This window comes from Lutjanus erythropterus, chromosome 15 (assembly GCF_056507025.1).
Source record: "Lutjanus erythropterus isolate fLutEry1 chromosome 15, fLutEry1.hap2, whole genome shotgun sequence".
Taxonomy (NCBI): domain Eukaryota; kingdom Metazoa; phylum Chordata; class Actinopteri; order Lutjaniformes; family Lutjanidae; genus Lutjanus; species Lutjanus erythropterus.
In genome coordinates, this window is record NC_139331.1 from 27,986,010 (window position 1) to 27,998,241 (window position 12,232).

The following is a 12,232-nucleotide window of genomic DNA, read 5'->3' on the forward strand; positions in this document are numbered from 1 at the left end:
ATCCGATAGTGTCTGCTTCTTGTTATAAAATAAGTACAGAATGTGTGTAGTCCTGCAGTACATTTAATGCCGATAGCATAAACTTAAATACGTATACATATATTTGATTGAGATTGGGCAGTTAAATCATATTTTCTTTGCAAAAAACAGCAAGTTGTTGTGTTTTGTCCAGTAGTGGAGAGAGTACTGAAAATAAGTAATACTTAAGTAAAAGTACAAAATAGTTCTCTCAAAAACTACTACTTACTTTTTAAACATTGACGCATTATGAATAGGGCTTTGCAAATTTTGTCTATTTTCCTTAACTGGTAGTTGTAAATGCTAACAATTGATTACTCATTAATAATTTCTAAAATACAAAACACATTTTTTTTCTCTTTTTAAATGTAACTTACTTTTTTCTGCCAGACAAAACCATATCAAATGAGGTGCAAGTACAGCCATGACTACTGGTTAAATATTGATTAATACATTAATTAACACAACAATAACTTGATTAATCATCAGTCATTAACATCTGTACTCCAAACATGACCTGCTGCAGTGTTTTGTCTTGTTTTTCATTGGCTTGTTTGTGATCAGATCACTACTTATACTTAAGTACAAGTAAAAGACCAGACTTGAAAATCTACTCATTAAAGTACCCAAAAAAACTACTTAATTACAGTAACTTGAGTATTTGTAATTAGTTACTTCCACCCCTGATTTCGTCCGGAGGTAAATATCATTCTATCAATGTGCCTGTGGATTAGACGCCAGCATCACTGTCAGAACTGTGGATTTTTAGTTACTTTGCCTTGAAGTCAGATTCTCAAAACGCTTCACACAGTCAGAAAAACAGAAATCTATGTGGACCAAACTGAGAATCATTTTTCTCTGCTTTCACACAAAACACATTCAATGACCACATTTTCCAAAACACATGAACTCTTTTCTCAGAACACCTGCAAAACACTAAAGCTAACGCACTGTTATCGAAACTATTATAAACACATTCAACACAGAGTGATGGTGGAATTGTTTGCATTTTTGCAGTAATAATACTGAAACATATAGAAAAACAGAGCGGAATATGTTTTTTTACGATGAAATTAAATAATAATTTCAAACATAGCTGACTGCAGTTTCAGTTGAAAGTCTACCCAGGTGTGCTGTTTTTAGTCTCCTGTCCGAAGATGGAGACAAAAGAGGATGGTACACACAACAGTATGAGTGATTATACTGAATTTACTGTACTGTATGAATACAGACTGTATGAGGAGTTCAGCTGACAGATGCTTGTTTGCAGATGAAAAAACTGTAAATATTTAGGCTAATACTCAAGTATGGCTGCAACTAATGATTATTTTCATAGTAGATTAATCGGTCAGTTTTAAAATGTCAGAACACGGTGAAAAATGTCAATCTGTGTTTCCCAAAGTCTGTGACAACATGTCCAGATATCTTGTTCTACTCAAAACTCAGCCCCAAAATATTCATTTTACGGTGAAAAAAGACTAAAGAAACCAAAAAATATTCACATTTAAGAGGCTTGAATTAGAGAATTTTGATTTGTATCCACTAAAAAAAAATATTAAAACCAATTAATAGATTATCAGAATAGTTGTCTTTAGACTTGATTTGACAAACTCAAAAAAGATTTGAATTTGGACTTTAACACTAACGACTTGTCACTTCACTTGGACTTAAGCTTTTTGACTTGAAAAAACTTGATACCTTCCCCCCAAACGCAAATATTCCCAATTCAATTTGTTTGATTCTTGCTTGATATACAACTTTAGTTGCTCAACAGTCCGGGGTCTCTGTTGTCGTATTTTGTGCTTCGTAATGCACCACACGTTTTCAGGTCTGGACTGCAGGCAGGTCACATGCACGTGCAGAATGTGTCTTGCTGAAAAAAAGCAGGGACGTCTCTGAAAAAGACGCCACCTGGATGGCAGCATATGTTGCTCCAAACCCTGTATGTAACTTTCAGCATTAATGGGGCTTTCACAGATGTGACAGTTACCCATGATGCCACAGGCTTTAACGTGCCCTTGTATCAGGATTTGCAAATCATTGCATATCTATGATTTAAACAATGTCCCAACTTTTTTGTAACTAGGATTGTCTATACAGTCATTACTAATCATGCTTGTTGTCTAATGAGTGCTGCTAGATGAAGAGGCCTGATTTACAAGTAAGAAGGAGATTAATACAGTTGATGCAAATTACTTTTTTCCCCTCATCCTTTCTTAAAATTGATCACTTCGTTATCTCTTCATAGTCTTCATAGTATAGCATGAATGAATGGTGTGTGTGTGTTCTCTGTTTATGCAACAGGCAAATTAGGAAAATCAAACTGCAGAAAACAATTGCTATAGACTGAAACCCACATGAGCACATCAATCACCGTATTTGTCCTGCGGGGTAATTACGCTGATCATGCATCACGGGCGCAATTATTTTAAACTGAGACGCTGCAGACAGAGGGAGACGGAGATAGAGAGAAACGATGAAAAGGAGAGACATGAGACGCAGAATGTTAGAGCCAGAGGAAGAGAGAGAGAAGAATGGAAATAGAGGGAAACAGAGGGATGACATGATGGAGAGAGATGAGGAGGAGAGCTGAGGCACGGCGAGCAGTCAGATGTTTTGACACGCCGCAAATCGATTAAAGGCTGAATGCCAAACAGTGAATGGTGCTGCGTGGATGCAGCTCTGCAGCCATTAAAGGGACAGCTGATTCTGTGTGCTGGCAGGTCCAGGATGAGCACCACTGGAGGAGCAAATGATACACGTGGGGCTGTCATCGAAAATGTATTAGCAGAGCACTGTGTGTGCCTGTGCATATCCATATATAGTGTATATGTGTGGGTTTGTGTGCGCACAAAATTGTGTTTACACGTGTGCACTGAAGAAGAGAAGACAACTCATCTATGTATGTGAGTGTGAGCATATATGTATTTGTACAAATAGTACATATGCATGCATTTGAAGGCTCTTTAAGTTCATATGCCTGCGTTAGTTAGATATTATTAGTTATCATACAGTCGCTTTCATGTGTGCATGAGTTTGTGAGTGAGTGATCAACAGACCTAGACCTGAAGCTTGTCCACAGCTAATCTTGAATACCACTGGACTGATTAGCTTAATTGTTTTTGTGTACATTCATGACTGTATGCTGAAGCAGCTCTGAGATTCAGAAGCCTGAAAACCCTTTTTTATGGCCCATATTTGAGCATCCGATTGCCCAATTTGGACAGTACTGGAGCTGAATTGAAGATTCTGAATTCATTTCTGTCCATACAGCTAACTAAGGCTAATAATGCTAATTGCTCAACATATGCAAGTTAGCATCTGTCAGTTTCATAATGCTTGGGACCCATACTTTACATGTCTCACGTCAGACTTTGGGTAATCTACATTTCTGGTTTCACAATAAGACTCTATTGTCTGGGAAAATTGACTATCAGCAAAACACGACGTTGAACAAAACCACTTTTCTGCAGACTGACATGTAGTCCAGTTTCAATCGGAAGTGGTAAAATACCGGATTTCAACTGGGCATGTCAGGATCTTTGCTTTTTTGCTAAATTATATTCAGTTTCATTCAAGATTTGACCATATTTATATTTTATCATCCCAAATGTACGCAGGTTTTAAGCAGCCCACGTCATCAGCCAGTGGCTCTTTATACTGAGACATATATGATGTTTTCTCAATTTTTATGCTGATAAAGTGCACTAAATTGATGCAAATTTAATAATACAGTATGTGTGTACTTGTGCGTGCTTGAGAGAATGTGTAGTATCCACTGGTTTGTTGTACAAATAAGCATATGAGGGAGTAGTCTACACACAAGACCACAACCTCCAGTTTTATGGCAAATCACGTAAAACCACTTTTGTTTAAATCAGTAGTGTGATTGTAAATCAAAGTGTCTGTGCAATGTAGCCTGTTGTGTTGAGCCTGCAATTACACAGCTGATCTGGAGGGCATGACTGTGAGTAAAGAGAGGAAGAAAAAGGGGGCATGGAAACATGCATTCCAACAGAAGGTTATTTTCCTAAACAGACCTGATGTCACCATAGTGCCCTGCGCAGATTGTTCACCAGATGTGCCTACAGCATCGAACAAACCCAAACACGATCTTGTTAGCTAAGCCAAAAACTATCTGTGCATGTCCATGAAAAATATGAAAATAAACTGCAGCACCCATAAAGCACCGATGAAGGCCGGAGAGTCGTGGGCAGGGAGGTGCTCTATCGTGAAATCACCCGGGCTAATTTATACCAGGGCTGCTAATGAACACTTGGCCGTGGTGTTTGACCCAATAAATGATTGTGCAACCGGCAAATGCATCATCGCCGCTCCGTCCTCCTCCTCTTTTTTTCTTTTCTCTGCCTCTCCTCTAATCATAAACAGACACATTCCCATAGAAATGAAGCCGGCTATAACACAGAGCTCTGCCAGGCTTGAGGAATGTGATCACGCCGCAGCACTGAGCTGCTGAAGTCTGAAGTCTTATTTTTCCCTCTCTGAGACATCGCTGGACCTTCTGCTGCAGGGGTTTTTTCATGCACAAGAATAAATAGCAGCCCACATTTGACTAAAATAACAATGGAAATGAACTTTAGCAGTTTATTTGTCACTAACACATAGGTGTGAAAAAAAAATCCTCCACTGAGCACATTGTGACCTAGTTCTATTTCCATCAGTGGCTATACACAAGTGGGTTATAATACCTGAAAGAATAAAGCTCCCTTTGTTTTTGTCCTTGCACTGAATTTCTTTTGAGTGGCCTACTTTGATGTTAGTTAATTGTCAGTTTTAATGTTCTTTTCATTATTAATGATAAAGAATGTGTGTGCGTGTTCCTCCACAGACGCCTCGGTGGCATATCGACTTGGAGCCCTGGGCCAGTCAGAGTCATTCTCTGGAGGACGAAGCTAAAAGGTTCCTCAGCTACATCACAACACCACAAGTGAGTAATACTTGTTTGATTTCTCACTGGTGTTTAAAATAAGTTCCTGCTGTATAAAACTAGATTTTTTTTTCATGTATTTGTCAGAGATACCGTAATAACCACAAACTACATAGAAATGCTGGCTATACAGAAATAGCCAGCATTGTGATGGCAACGGCAGCCACTAAGAATAAAAAACAAAAAACTTTACAGTTGTGTACATGATATAATGTTAACACTATAAGACTGAAGCTAAAGCTAGCTCTCAGCAAACATTGGTCACATGGTGAAATATGACATTTATTTGATAGAGGACAGAAATGCACTCATTAATGTGGGAAAAGGAAGCGCAGGGACTTGATCAGTGCAGCGGAGCTTGAGATGGTCACCTAGCCAGACCAGCCGGACCCCAAGAAGAGAGCCGGGATAAGGGCTAGGCTAGTTCAGCTAAGAGTGAGCCAGAGAAATGCATCGTCATCATCATGTCCTTCTCCTGAAATCCCCCTCACAACAAATCCAGATACCAAGTATTCAACTAGGTTGACTGGAGGTAACCCTAACCCTAGTTATGGTTGCTAACCTATGATTGGTCAGTTGCTGTTTGATGGAGGGGCTAAACGAAGATGTTGAACTAAAACAGTTTTGGAGCTTTTGATAAAACTATAATCCCATGTCATCTGTTCACATTCTGTACAATGGATGAGTACAGCATAATCTGACAATGAAGATTTGCGGAGCAGCAACGAAGATGCAACATGAAAGTGTGAAACAGAAAGTTGTTGTTTTTCTTGGCACAATTTACTCTGCTGTCTTTATGTGAAGAGAACCTTCGAACTGTAAATTCAGTTAATCACAGTAACTTGATTCTTGGACCACAAGTGCCTGGATGCTCAGTTTTTGCATCGTCCCTCGTTAATGTGATCTCTTTTTGTTTTTCTGTTTTTTATTTGTGATGTTGGCTGTACTCTACTACTTAATTGCTTTAGTGCCAGCTAGAGAACACGACATCTTAAACTTGCATCTGCTGTCTCAACAAAGATTAACTAAACATATCCAGTATTACAGAAACTTTGTATCTTAAGTTTTGAGTTAAGATTGGAAGAGTCCAAGGTAGGATTTTTCCCAATTTGGTAGTGCAGAAGCAAATCCTAACTTATATTAGGATAGGAACATTGACTTAGGAACCTAACCATAATTACCACTGTGATGTTTCTGCAATATGGCCCCAGAACCATGAATGTAGCATTAAGACCACAGACAGATAATTGGTGTAGTTGTTGGTATAGATGGCCAGGGAGTGCATTATTTTGACAGGTCTTTGTTATGTATATCAGAGCGAGTGTGTATCTATCAGCCCATGACTGAGCTACACTGGCACCTCTTTCACATTCAGCTCAGCCAGGGAGTATTTGTCTTGCTCGACAGAGCACACACATAATTCATTACTCTATTGATTACCATACAGATGGAACTCACAGCCCTTCTGTTCATGCTTAATCAATGAGATGTTGTGGTTTGTTTGTTGGTTTATGTCAGTATTAAATTACTACAAATCGATTAAGATGTTCAGCATCATAATTTGAGAAATATCAAGGGATTGAGAAAGCCTAAAATTCTGCATCCTTGCCCCCATTGTGAAGGTAATGGAACGACGGTCTCATTTTCACGGTCAAAAGAAACATAGAGGGATAGTTTTTGGATTACATGTGCTCATTTTTTGATTGTAAGGAAATTGGTTGGGGGATAAATCAGCAACTTATCTTTTCCCCCCTTACACAATATAGCGAGAACACAGAGTGCCCCTCTCCAAATGACTAAGCACTCGTTCAATATCTTTCACAGAGCAGACATTCAGCTCATAATGAATTAGCCCTTGGATGTGTGTGTGTGTGTGTGTGTGTGTGTGTGTGTGTGTGTACACATGTGTGTGGCTCCACTTGTGTGTGTTTGTGTGTGTGTGAAAGGAAGAGACAAGGACAAGAACAGAGAGAAAGAGATTCTGAGAGCTTGTGTGTGTGTGTGTGTGTGTAAGTTTGTGGGAAGCTGTCCGTCATACGCAGTGACAGGCGAGGGTGGAGGGAGTTGGAGGGCGCGCAGCAGCGTCCTTAGCTGTAATGCTGACTGACACAGTGCCTGGTGGAGCTGTTACTCAGAGAGATGGCCAGCGACACAACTGTCCAATCAATAGCAGTCAGTGTATCTTGCATGCATGCACGCACCAGCACACACACAGACAAGAGGAAGTGTTCCTCTAAAAGTACAACAGCACGAAATGTACTTTTTCTGATGAGCCTAACAATGACAAGTAGTTACTGTTCATTCATTATAATGCATTCTTTCAGGTCAATTTTTTCCAGCTCAGCGTTCAGTCTAACAGTGCGCAGCAGTCAGCAGTTCAATGCCACTGATAAGTCTGCAGATGTAAAGTGGCAAAATAATCAAGAGTGATTTTGCATTTCATCGCACACTGTGCATTGTGCACTGATGAATGCTTTCAGCTGGAACATATTAACAATGACTGGCACGACGGAGCGAGTTCCAAATTCATTTAAATAGATTATCGCACCACCCACATGTACAATACGATTCACGCCAGGTGACTTTTATTTCCCCTTCATATGGTGACACTGCACTTGACTCCGCTGGTGCCCTCCTGCCTGAGCTGTCACTGAATGCTCAGATTAAAGGGAGAGGTTTATTCAAATGATCCTCCAAGAGTCACCACCTTACCGCTGTGGAAGGGGTTCGTGCATCCCTTTGAGAGGCGCAGAACCTCCTGGTAGGGTCTCCCAAGGCAAATTTGTCCCAAGGCAGGAGCCAGACAAAGAGCAACCCATAGACCCTCACATAAATTGCCGAAGAAGGAGCTGCAGCACCTGATCCAGAAACCGGCGCCCCCTCCTTGAGCCAGAACTGGGAGCAGTGGCCGAGCCTCAAGTAGTGCTCAGTGCAGAGTCAAATTTAACCAGTTCAGTCTCCACCTCTTTGGAACAAGACTGACACTGAGTAGGGTTAGGGTAAGAATATCTGGGGCTGATTTCACAAATATAGACTTTGACTGTGGCTTAGATATAACAGATGAGTTTGCAGCCACATACCACACTGGACATTTTAGTACGCCACTGGTAGTTCACTCGTGTGTCTAGGTCTTCAGATGTGATATGGGGGACATAATGTCCATTAGCAGGAAAGCTAATATTAGCTGGAGTTAACTGCCACTCTGTGTGTGTGCTTGGCCTACCTTGGTTCTTCATGACTCAATCCGCTCCAGCGTTGACCCGCTGAGTCCGCGCCATCAGCTTTGCCGCCACCCCAATCCTTTTCGGTCTGAAAAAGTGAAGCCTGAGTTGTTGTCATGTTTTATAGGTTAATATGCAATGTTCGTATTGCATGGTGCAAAGCGGCACACATTTCATCGACATTTAAAATACGAATTGGTGATTGTAGAATATGATTAACGGCTTCAAATGACTCTTAATACATGCAGTATTTTTTTCGGACAGCATTTAAGATTATAAATTATTAAATTGTGCCAATTTTAACTGCTTTGCGTGTGTTTTCTTACTGTGAGACTAGTCAGCTAGTCTAAATTAAAATTTGCATTTAGCCGGCAGAGAAATTAGTCACCAGGAAGATCCTCAATACAAATAAATAAAATTGACTTGACTTTGAAATACCCCAGGAGGATCTGGAAAAAATTGTCGGGGAGTGGAACTACTCCTACGTTTGATCTATCCTGCTTAAGCAGCAGGCGATGGATGGATGGTTAGATGGGCGGGCGGACGGATGGATGGATGGGTGCATAATTGGATGGTTTATTGAAAAGGTCACAGCAAAGAAACCATGCCTAAGAGGTTCTTTTGAAGCTGGGAAAAATCTAACTCACTTCACAAGAGAACTCTGGTGTTGGTCTGAGAATGAAAATCTGCATAATGAACAGTTTTAAATGTCAATTTTAAGTAAACAATAGATGTGATTTCGTAAGAGGCTGGGATACAGCTCTAATCGCACCCTGAAAACAGAATACTCCTGAACCACAGTTACCATTTCTCCACTCCACTCTCTTTCATTAAACATTCACGTGGCTGTAAAACATTTTTCTTCATTTCAATTAACCTGAGCGAACACTGAAAAGTTTTCGTGTATATAATACACAGTGGGCAGTACAATAAGGCACACATTTATACACATTTTGTCGTGTTTAGATGTAAATAGTGTACAGTAGAGCCACAGATTTATGTTTCATCATGTCTGAGCCAATATTTTTGTGTTCTCTACAAACTGAATCTCTGCAGCAGACGGAGCTTAAAGCAGCCAGACAGCAAACATTTGAGCAGCCGCTCCTGCGCCGAGGCTTAGTCATTTGTAGAGCAGATTGCAGATGCACTGCACAAAACCAACACACTGACATGTATACATGTGTTTACTGTGTGTGTGTGTACACAGTTTATACAGGTACATGCTTCAAAACTTCAGTTTCAAAGAAGAGATGTAATGAAGAATTCAGGGTCGTGCTTGGGTTATTTCACCATGAAGCTGAACATATGCTACATGTTAATAGTAAAGGTTCTTCCTGAAGGCTGAGATTCCACCATTTGCTTCTTAAGAACCTAAAAACTCTTTTTGGAATAAAGAGTTCCTCAAGGTTTTCTGGGAAAGCGGGGGTGTTAAAATGGTATTTTTGAATGTAGACATATCTGGACAGCCCACATTTCCCATCATGCCTGCTCTGCTGGACTGAGTAATTTCTTAAGTTTCCCATTTGATGTCATCAAATGTCGTCTTTTGTTATTGTTTTGATGGAGAGACGCCTAGTGGCAGAACTTACATTTAAGGGGCTACAGGCTCGTTCAAGATTCATCAGGCCTGTGCAGAATCAATCGTCCGTCTTGACTGCAGCTTTTTGTCACTGCCCTCCTGCTGCAGCCGCTTAATCTTGTCCAGTTTCTAGGGGAGGCGCAGTTCATCTCAAGTGAGCTGACTGACCCTTCCTAAGTCCCGCCCCCTTTTGCCTTTTGCACTGTGCTCCAATAACAGCTGAGCAAACTTGGTACCTCAGTCAACTTTCTCCTTTTACTATAAAAGTGACATGTTGCACATATCTTAAGTTACATAATTTTAGCAAACGCTGGGCAACTAAATAGCTACTGATTGATTTAGATTGGCGAATTAATTAGCTAACATTTTGCTAAAATTAGCTAACTTACAATGAGAATATATGTCACTTTTACAGATCCGCCAGCAACATCTTTTAACCATCTTCAAAATTTTCTTTTCTTTTCAACACAGCACATAGCATATCTAAGTACAGGAAACAGGATGAAAGAAAGTTAACCAAGGAATCAAGTTTGCTGAACTGTCATTGGAGCACAGAGCGAAAAGGGAGGACCAAGGAAGGGTCAACTGGAAAAGCATCAAAAACAGACTGAAGACGGGTCAGAGCTGGGCTGGTTTGGGGCCTGAGGAATACAAAATTGTATCATCAGCAAAAAAATGTACATTGAAGTATTGATTAGTAAGAATTATGTTATTTATGTACAATGTAAATAGCAAGGGAACAAGGATAGGCCCCTGTAGATATCTATTTCTAAAGGTAAAATGGCTTGACTGTGTACCATCAGCAACAACTTACCAAACAGAGTGAAAAGCGGCTGGACTTATGAATGCTCAGTTGATTCATTGTAGTCACTTTCTCTTTGTCAACATAACTGAAATTTTGTGAGAAAGCTGTCAGACAGATACCACAGTTAAGATCTGTATTCAGTCATTTAAATATTTAAATGACACATCACAAACAGTTTGCCTGCTAAGTGGTTGAATTTTACGCATGGGATATTGTAAACAGGTCTTCACAAAGTTTGTTTGCTGAATTGAAAAAGACCAATCTGCTCTCACATTCTGGATGTTTCAGCATATAAAATATTTAAAGTAGGAATTAACAGTCTCCCCTCTGTTTTTATCATTTTTCTTTCACTCCCCCGTCCTCTCATTCCACTGCTGAGAGACTTGGCAGTGCTGCCAATGCATCAGCTCCAGCTGTGCATCTTGATGAACAGCATGCATATCACAGTTCAACACTGAGGCCTAAATACACACTAGCCCAGGGTCAAACTCAGTAGCGGTTCCTGGTGATTTATAGCATTTGTGTTAAGATATTTGGAGGAAAAGATGTTCATCACATCGGGACAGTTCGCAGCGTGTCAGCCAAGCTGCCACTCTCGACTTTTAAATGCTGGTGTGATTGTTTAAAACTCCCCGACACTCGATTTATTGTCCTGTGTGACAAATACAAATGTCAACAAGCCAGAACAAAATTTGTCTAAAGCTTAAGAACACAAACTCTGCTGTCCTGGCCGTGCCTGGTTCAACTCATATATGCCAAAGTTACAGTATATGGAGTTACAAATCATATATATACATACAGGAAATGACTCGTACGTGGCCTTGGCGGTTTGCTGTTGTTGACGTAGTTTTAAAGACTTACATTTGCTGTAATATTTGCTTTGTGTGCAGCGCTGAGCTCTGTCCTTGTGGCTTACAGGGTGATGCATGATGCTCTCTACAGCTCTTTGAGAACAGAAGTATTGTGTTAACACTGTAGAAAGTCAAAAGACAATAAAACTCATTTTTCTAGTGGAAAAAAAAACATTCGTTTCCCAGTATAGTGCTTGTTTTGTTCAGATCGTACACTATATTTGCAATACCGGAGTCTCAGTTTGAGCCAGAGAACTTTTTATTTAATATGTTTTACCTTTATTTAATCCAGCAGTCTCAGTGAGATTAAGATCCCTTGTCCGAGACGAACCTGAGAAGCAAACAGAAACAACACAAACACACAGAAAATACAATAAACAAGGAATCATAAAAACATCAGCTTTAAAATCTCTGTTTAAAAAGTACCTATAGTACCTGGAATATACCTGGTGTGTACAAGGTGAGGTTAAGTAACTACTGGATCATGTACTGTAGTTACTAGATTTAATTAAGAGAAGAGACGTGAATTTGTTTGGAAACTTCAACAGTAGAGCTTTATAAATGAATAACAGATGGTTGTTTCCAGTCCATCTAGTCCTGACAAAGAGAACAATGATGAGTACTAAGGTTGTTCTTGGTGATAAAGTGTAAGAATATCTTCATTGTCAAGGACAGATGTGAAGGCCGACTGCACAGTAGTTTCACAGTTGAAAGAAGACGGATATTCTTTAATTCTATACAAGAAGCCTAGTTTGATTTTTCATTTTTGAGCCAAATGTTGAATATGAATCTCAAAAGTATTTTTTCATG

At 39.8% G+C, this 12,232-nt stretch overlaps 1 protein-coding gene across 1 annotated transcript in view; it reads left to right on the plus strand.

Annotated features, from left to right (window-relative positions):
* The window catches only part of mettl24 (methyltransferase like 24), a 62,322-nt gene that overhangs the window by 28,665 nt on the left and 21,425 nt on the right, over nt 1–12,232 (plus strand). Inside the window, exon 2 of the mRNA XM_084737588.1 lies at nt 4,868–4,966. Coding sequence (XP_084593714.1) covers nt 4,868–4,966 — 99 coding nt within the window. The remainder of the gene's footprint in view (nt 1–4,867; nt 4,967–12,232) is intronic.